Consider the following 13,541-nt stretch of genomic DNA (forward strand, 5'->3'; position numbering starts at 1 on the left):
TTCAATCTTTTGTTAGCAAAATGATTTAACCCTTTGAGCTTCAGATTACCTGCTCTCCTAAAAAAACAGGTACATAGTCTTGAAATGCTTCTGGGCCCATTACTAGACCTTGAAGTCTCAAGTCACACGAGATATGTTAACTGCAGTCTTATGTAGGTTACAGCGATTTGACAATAGTCACCCATTCATAACTTCAGAAGTCAGTTACTGTAATTAACATGATTGGCCCTGTTCATCTGAAGGTAGATCTGTGGGACAAGGTAGATCTATGGGTGATTTACAGTAGATCACTAAGTATTTCTGACATACAATTGTTCAACAATAGCAACAATGAAATGACTCTTCCCCCTAAATTATACTGCTGAAATGAAGGAAGTTTGGGGTAAATAGGAGTGGATTTTTGTGCAGAAGGACTGTGAGCTCAGTTCACTTTTGGTATTTGAAACAAATTTCTGGGGTCAGCATTATTTAATTCGAAGTGTTGAATTCTAGGTGTTTTGCACCATACTCTGGATGGATCTCAAAGTTCTAGTAAAAACAATGTACATCCAACAAAACTGAAGTTTGCCCACCCCTGATCTAAACTATAGTTACGTTGATTGTAAATGCACCACAGCAAGCCTCAAGCTTTTGTGCTTCCCCTCCTGTCTCCTCCTTCATGTGCAAGAGGAGTAGAGAGGGATAGAAAGTGCTTTCAGTCTAGAAGACATTACAGTTCCCCATTATGTACAAACTTGAAACTGTAGTTGGATATCCTGGTTTGTTAACAAACTTTAGTTAGAACAACTACAGTTCCACAAGGTTCTACATAAAGAGAACTACAGCTGAGCTGGTTCTAAAATGAGTGTTCTCTCATTTTGCATGGATGAGGGGAGTGTGTGAGCCTGAAGCTCACCACCTGCATCTCATTCATGATAATCTGACCACCCTTTAAATTATCATCTGAACCAGGCCTCTGTGGGGTTGTCTTTGAAAAGTAGTTGGAAGCTGCAGCTGATGCAGAATGAGATAGCCTGCTTTCTTTCAGGCCAATAGCACCATGTTGTTCCCATTGTTTATTTATTTTTACTAAGCTTATTTTATTTATTTAAAACATTTGTATCCCGCCCTATATCATTAAGATCTCAGGGTGGCATACAGATAAAATAAATTTAAACAGTATAAAACAATAAACAATTTAAACAACTAATGACATATTAAACCATGGACAAGCTAATACCAATTAAAATCTAAAACAAAACAGTTAAAACAGTGTGCTACTTTAGGGGATGCATTTAGCCCTCAAAGGCTTTGGTAAAAGCCTTGTATTTACTTGGTGCCGAAATGAGACCAATGTCTGCACCAGTTGGGCCTCCAAGGGGTCCATAACCGGTGTGCCACAGCAGTGAAGGCCCTCTCCCACATCCCACCATAGTGTATGTCTTGCCCTGGTGGGATGCAGCGGAGGGCTCCTCCAACAGATCTCAGTCCTTGGGCAGACATATATAAGGAGAGGTGCTCCCTCAAATATCATGGTCCCAAGCCATTTAAGGCTTTAAATGTCATGACCAAAACCTTGAATTCCGACCAGAAGTATATTGGCAGCCAGTGCAATCCCTTTAAAACTGGAGTTTTATGATTTTTATAAGACGTTTATAAGATATTAGCTTGTTGTTAATTAGCTTCAGGATACAATTAAAATTGCTTGTGCTTAACTTTAAAGCCCTCTATGAATTTTATAAATAAAATACATTTGAATAATTGAATATAGAGAGCACTTTCCTGTTGTTTGCACTAGCTATAAAATTATAATACAGGTCTAATGTAGATGGAGGCTGCAATCCTATGCATTAGGATCTGTCACCTGGCACTAAGTCCTATTGAGTTCAGTGGGATTTACTTCTGAGTAGATATGTATAGGTTTGCACTATTTGTTACCATTTGTATAGCAATTGTGCATTTTATTTTGTATTCTACATTCTCTTCCCTTTCTCTAGATATATTTAGAATATGAAGGAACTTCATTTGACGAATGGGATGTTCCTTCATTATGTACTGTTGGTGACAGAAGGTAAGGGTTTCAAATTATGTAAATGTACATGCCTAAGAGAGACAAGGTAGAGACAGGAAAGCAACAAGTGTTTGGCCTTTTAGGGCTGATTGCTCCCTTTGAAAATACAGTAAAATATTATAATTTATGCATTATAATTTATTTGTTTGGGGCAAAGAGAGGACAACTTAGTGCTCCTTTACTGCAGGTGACCACAGAAGTATGAGAGTCATTTCTGTCTGGAGCAGAGGAGTACCACCTTCTTCTCATATGTTTTTGTGTTGCCCCCTCCCACCTTATAATTTTAATCTTTACAAAGACTACACTAAGACAGCTGCTATTTCATTACCAATAAACAAATTATTACTACAGCTGCTTGTGGATGGGATGTGAGATATGCATGAGGTCGGAATTATGATTGCTGGGAGAATTATCAACAACCTCCGATATGCAGACGATACCACCCTAATGGCAGAAAGCGAAGAGGATCTAAAGAGCCTCTTGTTGAGGGTGAAAGAGGAGAGTGCAAAAGCTGGTTTGAAACTCAACATTAAAAAAACTAAGATCATGGCATCTGGCCCTATCACTTCCTGGCATATAGAAGGGGAAGAAATGGAAGCAGTGACAGATTTTACTTTCTTGGGCTCCAAGATCACTGCAGACCATGACTGTAGCCATGAAATTAAAAGACGCTTGCTCCTTGGGAGGAAAGCTATGGCCAACCTAGACAGCATAGTAAGAAGCAGAGACATCACCTTGCCGACAAAGGTCCGTCTAATGAAAGCTATGGTTTTCCCAGTAGTAATGTATGGCTGTGAGAGCTGGACTATAAGGAAGGCTGAGCGCCGAAGAATTGATGCTTTCGAACTGTGGTGCTGGAGAAGACTCTTACGAGTCCCCTGGACTGCAAGGAGGTCAAATCAGTCCATCCTAAAGGAAATCAACCCTGAGTGCTCATTGGAAGGACAGATACTGAAGCTGAAGCTCCAATATTTTGGCCACCTAATGCGAAGAGAAAACTCTCTGGAAAAGACCCTGATGCTGGGAAAGATTGAAGGCAAAAGGAGAAGGGGACGGCAGAGGATGAGATGGCTAGATAGCATCACCGACGCAATGAATATGAACTTGAGCACGCTCCGGGAGAGAGCGCAGGACAGGAAGGCCTGGCGTGCTATGGTCCATGGGGTCACGAAGAGTCGGACACGACTGAACGACTGAACAACAACAAACTTGATTATCTTGTTTTGAACCATTTATGTGACTGCCTCATTCTCTGGCATTATGTTTTTAGTTAGCGTGCGCCACCTTATAATCCTGTTGCTTTGAACCGAGGTGGTCATGTGCCTGACACTTTTTCCTAGTTCGCACACTTTTTATTCTGGCTTTTTTAGTTGTGCCAGTGGAGTCTTGCCTGCTTACACCAAAAGTCCAGCCACTGTTCTCCATTCTGAGATTTCAACAAGCTTAAATATTATTTTTGCTGTTGTAGTAGGAGGATGCTTTTAAAAAATGAAAGCTGAGATCCTCAGGAAATTGGATTATGTGCCCCAAAAATGAAGGTTTTTTTATGTGCGTGCTTCCACAGAATTAGAATACACCACCCCTCTAAGATAGGTGGTTGGGTGCTCTATTGACATTAATTTGTCAATAGTGTCTAGCAAATGTTGGGCCAAGCCATATATTTTTGTAAACATGCATGATTATAGCTCAACAGACATTTCTTTAGGCTGAAAAACTGCATTGGGAAGGGCCGGTTCAAACTAGAGAAAAGTTAGGGGTGTAATTCTTTCACGGTTCAGTTTCCCCACTCCAAATCACCTACACCCACAGCCCCCCCCCCCCCCCGCCGCCCACAAGATTTCAAATGTGTGCTTATGGCAACAAATCTTGCCTTGCTATAGTATGATTTAATTAGCACTCCTCTTGAAAAATCTTGTTCTCATTCTGGAGGTCCTCCTGGATCTGGTGCTGTGTTTTTGATTCTCAGGTAGTAGCAGTAGCTAAGCTGTCTTTACACTAGGCATTTATAATACACTCATGACTGGCCACCCACAGAAGTTTGCAGGTCCATTAAATGATGCCATTATCATCCAGGGCCCTTCCTGAGCTTGGCAAAAAGCATAGTTTAAACAAGTTTAAATGAAGTATTTAAGTACTACAGGGTGCACCGCCATTTTTCAGCCACTAAATGGCATTGTTTTTATTGAAAGATATATAGAGGCTGGTGAGAAAGGACGTTTCAATGCACATTCTTCATGTGATGAGCCAATTCTCATCTTGCCATAGAGAAGGAAGAAAATGCTCAGGGGGGCTCCTGGGTTTTCCTTTAATGTAGAAACGTCCCTAGGTGAACTTTTGCCCAGATTTGGCTGATTCAGCAGTTATAGCCATTCCGGGAGAAGGTGTATCTGGTCATGGTTCAAATACATCGGTTATGTCAAGGTCTGGACTAATGTAATTCATAAATTGCAATTAATGCAAAACACCACTGCAAGGCTCTTATCAGAGGGGGAGTTTTCAAGACAACGAAATGAGAAGCACGTTGGAGTATTACCTGGATTTTCATGGACTCAGCTTTGGTCCATCAGGGACACATGAAGCAAAATAAGCCAAGTGTACCATACCTTTAAAATATGGTTTCCAGGGGTCAAACAGCACTTGAAAGGAACATACTTCCAGGTGGGGTGAGGGGAGTAGGACTGAACCTCATCAAACTGGCAGGGGCTGCTCATCCAATGAGAGAGGCTTGTTTCCTGCTCCTGTCCAGGCTCCCCTCTACTACATTATTATGAATGAAGAGCAATTAGTTTTCCCCATGTGTGCAGATTTCCCTGGAGAAGCCCACATCCCCAGTTCTCCAGTGCAACATCTGAAGGCTCCCCCTGAAAGCTTCTCCCACCCAATGGTGCCACATTCCAGTAATCTACCATGGAGTTGTTATTCCCACCCCATTTTTCATCATGTGTACACTTTTGCCTATTGCTTCCAATCTCCCCCCCATTTTCTCCCTTTCTCCTTCTCCCTGCTCGCAATGAGAAGCTCCCATAAACCCGAAAGATTGTTACTGTGATAAAACAATAAAGCAGAGAAGGGACTTTACATAACAACAGAGAAACGAATTTACATCAGAGAAACTACAGAACATCAAAGGGGCACAGCATTGCAACAGTGATTTAAGGGAGCATAGGAGAAGTGAAAGCACTTTAGGGCAAGTTACTAAAGTTAGCCTTTAACCCTTTCACTTCAGGGGAGAGAGATTTATTTCTTACTTCTGAGTAAACATGCACAGAAGGGGGAATATGTTAAAGATTAAAAGCAGGCTACCTACAGTGAATGAGTGTCCCCACTACTGCTGTAATGTGAGGGGTCGGTAATGTGAGGGGTCGCTGCTGCGCTCCTGGGGGTTTTCTCAATGGGAAAAACTGGAGAAACAAGGGGGAATGGGGCGTCCCACCCACATTACCACATCACTGCCAAGTCACAGAGGCACACCCAGGATTTAATGCAGGGCAGGGGGGGGAGAGACATGGCACACTAAAACTGCCAGGGAGCTGCTTTCAGTAAAAAAAGTCAGAGTAAAAAGTTTCAGAAAATGCGGCTTTTCAAGAAGGAAGCGGCTGTTTGGCAGCAGATTGGTGACGGCGTCATCTGTTGCGAAGGAACTCAGACTGCTCTAACTTCACACTAAATAGCTAGAGAAGACAGAGTCAGTTTTAGGGAGTATGTCATTCAATTATTGTACCAATTTAATTGTGTTTGTTACCATCTTTAAAGCTCCAAACAGTTTAACACTAGGATGCCTTAAGGCCCACTTCCTCCTACACAATTGTGTCTGTCCCATGTGGTCAGCTGGACAGGTCCTTCTGTATTTTTTTTAACTGATTGAAGTTTGGTTGGTGAGAAGAAGGAAAAAGGCCTTTTCTCTGGCAGCGCTAAAGAGGTGAAGGCCCAGAAAACATTGGAAAAATCCGGTAAAAAAAGTTCTTACCCATTTTTCCCAAGGACTGTTCTTATTTTTTCTGAAAAATTGAACAGCTCTGGATTTCAAAATATTTTCCTTTAGAGTGATGATTAAAATATTTAAGGTGTTTTTATATTGTAGAGTCACCATATCATAATATGGAAGAAAGTGTGCATTCTTGACAGTTAAGAGTTTTCTGGGGGTTTATTCTGATTAGATACTGTAGCAGTCAATTAATGCAGTTCTAATTTAAAACCCACATTTTAAAGAAACACTGTAGGTTATCCTGCCACGGCACCAGAAACAATGGAACAGCATGTGGGTTATCCCACCTACGTTTCTTAAAAAAAATAATAACTTTGAGGCTTGGGTCTATAGAACTCACTGCCACTTTTTTAAATAAAGTTCTCAATTAGACTTCACCACTAGGGAATGTTGCTTTAACTATTACCCTTTTAACTGCTGCCATTAGAATAAACCATCTCTGCCTATAAGAAACTCAGTAGTCTAGTTCCTATGGCATAGGCATGGGTTTGACACTACCAATAGAGATAACAATGAACCAAAAATAAGATGTTCATTAATGGGAATTATTTACAAAATTCAATAAAGTGTTGCTCTTCATATAACAGGTTCAGATTTCTTAAGGGTTTTTTTTAATTAAATATGGTTGCTTACCTTTCCGAATAGGTGAGAGAGTTTTTCACAACTAACTGATTTCCCTAAATTCCATCCCACAAACAGGAGCCATTTTTAGGAATTTCCCTAAACTTCCTTACAAACAGGATCAGATGCTGTACATCAATCTTCCTCTGGCTCCAGTTCTTCCTGCTTCTTCTGGCTTCTAGGATGATTCAGATGTTTCAGGGACTACTTGCTGAAGTTCCCTCTCTGGTCAGACATAAAATAGGAACCTAAAATGTATCATGCATAACTTGCTTTGGTCATGAAATTATCATGTTTGGTATATTACAGTTAAAAGTATAGTTTATGCAGACAATTACAAATTTACTGAGCTTTTTAAAGTTTTTAATGATAATTTTATGAGCAAACCAAGTTATACATAAATTATATTATGTTCCTAAAGTAGCCTTCCCCAACCTGGTACCCTCCAGATGTTTTAGACTACAATGCCCAGCACTCCTGGCTATTGGCCAGGCTGCCTGGGGCTGATGAGAAACCATCTGGAGGACACCAGATTGGGGAAGGCTGTCCTAAAACAACAAAGTGACTTTAGGTCTGTAAAGAGTGATAAAAAAAACAAATATTGCATATTTTCCCCAACATTTCCCCTCCAAAAGAACAGAACCCCGCCCCAGGGGTGGGGTGGGGGTTCATGGGTTCAAAATTTCTGGAAATTTAACATCTATAGGCAGCACCCAGTTTGTGATATCCACTTTCCAGATAGATTTGCCTGACCTCTTCCATTTTTGTGTGGGCATGTATTTGGCTTGCCTTCTCCTTTTTTCTTTTTCTTGTCAGTTTCCCTGTTATATTGTTTTGCTTTGCTGTAGTTTTGTTATTTTATTATATTGTTATGACTTTATTGTAATTTTTCTGTTCTGTTCTTAAATAGTGTAAGCTGCTTTGAGTGTCCCTTAGAATGAAAACGCAGAATAGAAATTCAGTGATGGAGGGAGCAATCCTATGGCTGCTAGACAGCGGCCAGATGGCCATAGGATATCCTGTTTCCTGGAGAACCAACCTCCCCCCACTTCCACACTGCCTCTGAAGCAATGCGGAACAGCCCCATCCTCCGCACTCGCAAGAGGAACGTGGAGTGGCCGAAAGGGGGCGTGTCTAGGGGTGTTCTGGGGCAGGGAGGGTGGAAATGCCTGTACAATACATCCAATGTGTCGTACAACAGCCGCCTGCCCCACTCAGTCCTCCCGCAGCTAGACAGCTGCAATTGGCTGTCTAGCCAAAAATGAAGGGCAGGAGAAGTGCGGAGGGAGCAATCCCCTTTGTCCTTCTCCTGCCCTGCTTTGGATAGGCGGTTGTCTCTGAGTTCAGAGGTGGCCACCTATCTGGATAGGATTGTGCCCTAAATCAATAAAGGATGGGTGACCTTCAGACTGAATACTAGGTAGAAAGCCCTTTGAAAGTAATGTAATAGATGAGAACATTAAGATGAATGTGCTATTTTCAACACAGTCCTATACATGTTTACTCAGAAATAAGTCCAATTTAATACAAGTGAGTTTACTCCCAAGTAAGTGTGTGTAGACTTAGAAATATATCCTCCAATTCCCAGCATGCCCTAGCCAGCTATGCTATCTGGGGGATGCTAGGAGTGGTAAGATTCATTTATTTTTTCTAAACATGCATACGATTGCACCCTTAATGAGTTTGTTAATGTCTAAAAATCGGATAAACTCCCGAGTATATGTGACATGTTGTTAGCTATTAAAATAACAAAGAATTATGTTAAAAAGGGATGGAAAGAATAACGTTTTGGAGGGCAAAATGAGTGAAATTGGCAAGAGGACATTCTAGAACAGGGGTGGGTAACTGCATGAGGTAAGGAGGGCATTTTTGCTCCTGTAGGCTGGACCTGCTCCACCTTGCAGGTGCAGATCTTCTTTTTTTTAATGGCATCCAAAGTGCTAAAAGTGCTCGTTTTTCAAAAAACTTTTTTTTCACTGAATTTGGGGGTGGCAGGTGCACATGTGGCCCATGGGCTGTGTGTTTCCCACCCCTGTTCTAGAAAGATCCAGGTTAAGATTAAATGGAATGATGATAAATATATATTTCCATAATTAATTATTGCAATCTACTTAATGTAGACTTTTAAAATTGCTATAGTGCACCACAGACAACACTGCATTGTTCAGTTCCTGGAACGCATCGGATTAGACCAGTAGTTAAAACTCCGGTAAGTTGTCAACAGTTGATTTTAATATCAATATGTTATCAGAAATATATGACTGTGCTCTAGAAACTAATGTTTCATTTGAAAGACTATGTTTTTGGCAGATTCAGAAACACCAAACTTAACATGTCACACAGACACTTGCAGCTAGAGCCACTATGTGCACAGAAACAGTTATGTATCCCAAGCTGGATAGGGAATTATGTGTGCAACTAGGGCTGCACAATCAAGGTAGTATACAATGTTAGTCCTCCATAGAGTAGACCTATAGAAATGAAAGAGACAAGTTAGTCATGACTAATTTCAATGCCATTCATTTCAGTAGGTCTAATCTATGGAGGACTAATACTGGATACTATCCCCAGATTCTGAAAAAAACAATAATAAATATTAGGTATTGGGGGGGGGGAGCAGGAGGCTAGTTTTAATTCCCCCCCCCCCCATCAACCTTTACCTGTCAAACAACTGATTGGTGGGATTTTAGCTTTTAGAAAAGGGCTCTGCTAGCATAACTCTGACTGTTCCACTGGATCACAGTGTATGCGTATAAAGCTATACATCCACAGCCTGACACTCAAAATGGTCCAGTACATGTAAGAAGACTAGCTGCTTTGAATATCAATGATGGAAAGTAGTGGTGTGCATCAACCAGAAGATTGGGCTTAGACTCAAATTTGGCAATTTGGAAAACAACCCGATTTGCCTTGACCCAGTTCAGAGGATGTTTGATTCAAATCGGGTCCAAATAGAAAATCAAAGCTTTGTGCCACCCATTGACTACACTGGAAATCAACAAATGGCTATAACTTTTTTGCCGATTGACAGAATTGGATGAGTTTTGCAGAAGTAGTAGCTCCTTATAAGGAAAGCAGCACACCAAGTTTAAGACGAACAGGTGCAGGGAGCTTTGTGCTAGGCACCTAAAGGGTACAATCCTATGGGGATAGTCGGCCGCCTCCAAACTTGGAAGCAGATGACTATCCAATGCAGGAATGGTGGAGAGCGGAGGGGATCTTCTTGTCTGCGCCCCAGCTGCCCTGCATTTGCAGCTAAATGGCCAATTTCAGCTGTCTAACTGGGGCACCTTGGAGTAGGGGTGGGGAGCCAGATGGCACATAGGAAGCATTGTACCAGCGCTTCTGCAGTCCCCACCTCCAAGAATGCCCCCTTTTCAGCCGCTTCATACTGCTCTTCCAAAAGTGGAGATGGGGATGAACCAGAACTCCTACGACGTGGGGAGGGAGGAGGTGAGGAGTCGGATTTCTGGGAACCAGCCTCACAGCGCTGGCTCAGTTCCCATAAACTGAAAAATCCTATGGCTGTCTAGATGCTGTCTAGCGGCCATAGGATTGCGCCCTAAATGTGTGTGCGTGTGTTTTAAAGGGAACAGCCGATCATTATTTTTATTTTTTGGCAGAACTGGATGAAGCTCGCAGGCAGAGTTTCCCTGTCTGAGGGGATCATACTTGCCAATTTTCAGATGAATCGGTGCAGGATGCTTTGTGCAAGAGCAACCTTTACAGTCAGTTTGGAGGTTTTCAAAAAAGGATAAGCTTTTCTTCATATTTTTTTTGTAGGCAATTGTTATGAAAATGACTTACAACATAGAGGTGGCCATAACTAAGAAACCTGCAAGATTTCAGAAGGATAGGTACAGCAGTATTTGTGGAAGGGGGGTCTTCAGATTTGGAGATGGAGTGATTTGCTACCACTTCCTGCCCTTCATAGGTTTTTTTTTTGCAATGTGTATGAAAATGGCATTTATCATAGAGGTATCCCTATGCAAGAAAATTTCAGAGGGATAGAAACAGCTACAAGGGAGTTATTATGAATGAAAGATAGTTTAAGGCTTTTGTTTTGCTTTGGCAGCAAAGACACAGAAAGTACAATAGGACAGGGGTGGATGATGGACTTGAACATCCAACATTTTCCAAGTAAGCACCCAGTGCTACATCCTCCCAGGTCCCATATACTCCACCAAACTCTTTTAACACTCTTGCTCCTGGGAGAGAGAACTAGCAAAGAGTACTGAACACTGGAACCATCCTGCAATATGTTGCCTTGAGCTTTTCTACATGAGACTGCTAATCTGGTGTATTTACTTTTGGTTTTGTCACAGGATTGAGATCTGAGTGGTACACAGAGTCCTTTCCTGCTTTTCCACTACATAACCTCTAGGTGGTACTGTGGTATAGCAGAATACACAAATGCACACTTGGAAAAGTGGTTTCTTTCACTTTTACAATTTTCCCTGCTCTAAAAAAAACTTGCTGAAAGTGCTCTTTAAATACAGAAGCAAACCTGGAGGGTCACATCTTTGTCTAAAAAACCCATAAACAACCATGAGTAGGGAATGATGAGCATACACTAAATGAATTTTTTTCATGTAGAAAAGCCCTTCATCATCCTTCCTACAAAGTACTGTGATTAGAGAAACTGGTAAAATAATTCACTGTGATTAGAAGCTAGAGCTGTCAGTCACAAAAGTAAACCCTCACCTCTCCCACCCAGCTCTCCGCATTCTAGCATTTTACTTATATGAAGAGCATGGGGAGAAATGAATCAGTTTTTGCAGACACATTGCCTGTGTCTCCAAATCACTAACAAAGCTTCAGGAGAGGCCAGATTCAGATTTCGTCCCTTTCAGAGGACCCCACTTCAATATGGACATCTCTGAATCTTTCCAAATCAGCCCAATTCAGTTTGGGATTTAGCCAAATCCAGTGTACAACCCTAACAGAAAGGTGGGGTACAAATGCTACAGATAAGTAAGCATTTGGGGCTTACATTTTCCAATAATTGATTATCACAGTAAACTCAAAATTGCGCTGTGGCTGTGTTGTGGATAGGGACTCTTACTAACAAGTTGGTCAGGTTGCTGATAAAGCTCCTAAAACTTGAAGGAAATTTGAGAATGATAGATCCTCTGTCAGAATGGACCACCTTTATTCAAGAATAATTGTCCAGACTTCATTTCTATGCATGAGTCCTTTCCCTTCATTTATTATATGCAAACATATACTGTAAAATATATTAATAAAAAACCATCTGAATAGTACAACAGAAAAGAATAAAATTAATCAGAGAGTGGCTCCTTTACTCTCTCCTAAACTCCTGCTGGTACAGAACTTAGGGACAAATCTGCCTCCCAAAACAAGCAGCAAATTCACTTCCCCTCTTTTATGCCTCTTTAAGGTTTTCGTTTTCCCATCAAAAAATTTAACCGATCATTCTGCCACCTAGCATCCAGTCTTATCTTCATCCTGGAATGCAGATTTATTTTATAGTTAAACTACTGTCTCTGTTATCAGAGGCTATCGGGGTTAAGCAGCAATTAACACAATACCGTGGCCTTGCTGTTTCTGTAGCCTTCTCCAGGAATTTGTCTACCCCCCTTTTAAAGCCAACCAAACTGGAGGCCATCACTACATCTTGTGGTAACAAATTCCATACTTTGTGTGCTGGGAGAATGGACATCTGAATGGCAAATGTGGTTCAGCGTAAGCAAGTATAAAGTGATGCACAATGGGGCAAAACCTCCCAACTTGCAAGTATGAGCTGATGGGATCTGAGCTAGCAGTGAGCGATCAAGAAAGAGATCTTGGGGTTGTGGTGGACAGCTCAATAAAATGTCAACCCACTGTGCGGATGCTGTAAAAAAAGGCCAACTCCATGTTAGGCATAATTAGCAAAGGAATTGAGAATAAAACTGCCAATATCATACTGCTATTATACAAATCTATGGTGTGACCACACTTGGAATACTGTGTACAGTTCTGGTCACCACACCAAAAAAAAACCCTATATTGCAGAGCTGAAAAAAGTGCAGAAAGGGGCAACTAAAATGATCAAGGGGCTAGAGCATCTCCCTTATGAGAGAAGGGTTACAATAGCTGGGATTGTTTAGCTTGGAAAAAGGTGAGTAAGGCGAGACATGATAGAGGTGTACAAAATTATGCCTGGTGTGGAGAATGTGGATAGGGAGACATTTTTCCCTCTCGCATAATGCTAGAACCTGGAGTCATCTCATGAAGCTGATTTGTGGGAGATTCAAGACAAATAAAAGGAAGGACTTCTTCACACAGCGCCATAGTCAAACTATGGAATTCACTACCACAAGACGTCGTCATGGCCACCAATTTGGATGGCTTTAAAAGGGGGCTAGACAAATTCCTGGAGGAGAAGGCTATCAGTGGCTACTAGTCTTGATGGCTCTATGCTACCTCCAATATCAGAGGCAGTAAGCCTATGTACACCAGTTGCTGGGGAACATGGGCAAGAGGGTGGTGTTGCACTCATGTCCTGCTTGTGGTTTCCTGTGAGCAGCTGGTTGGCCCCTGTGCGAAAAGAATGCTGGACTAGGTGGACCCTTGGTATGATCCAGCATGGCTCTTCTTATGTTCTTATGAAGAAGTACTTTTATCTGTGTCTGCTGTTGGAACCTTCCCTCATAGGGGAGTTGCTCCAGCCCCTTGATTATTTTAGTTGCCCTTTTCTTCAGCCCTACAATCTGGAGCCTGTTTCCATGAGCGATTTACTCTGAGCTGGCTGCCTGTGGGGGTTGTTAGGGAGATAAGATGTTGTGGCCATCCAGCAGCCACCCTGGAGCTTATCAGGGAAAAGCTGGATTTCCTAAGACTGCTTAAATTCCGATTCTTTTCCTTAACTCAGGTTCTCCC

At 41.7% G+C, this 13,541-nt stretch overlaps 1 protein-coding gene across 1 annotated transcript in view; it reads left to right on the forward strand.

Annotated features, from left to right (window-relative positions):
• LOC146359857 (cation channel sperm-associated auxiliary subunit epsilon-like) overlaps positions 1–13,541 on the forward strand; it is a 207,030-nt gene that overhangs the window by 29,144 nt on the left and 164,345 nt on the right. Inside the window, exons 3-4 of the mRNA XM_084828255.1 lie at positions 1,977–2,050; positions 8,796–8,865. Coding sequence (XP_084684381.1) covers positions 1,977–2,050; positions 8,796–8,865 — 144 coding nt within the window. The remainder of the gene's footprint in view (positions 1–1,976; positions 2,051–8,795; positions 8,866–13,541) is intronic.

The sequence above is a fragment of the Heloderma suspectum genome, chromosome 1 (assembly GCF_057233095.1).
Source record: "Heloderma suspectum isolate Gila_16-S chromosome 1, 16-S_ref, whole genome shotgun sequence".
NCBI lineage: Eukaryota > Metazoa > Chordata > Lepidosauria > Squamata > Helodermatidae > Heloderma > Heloderma suspectum.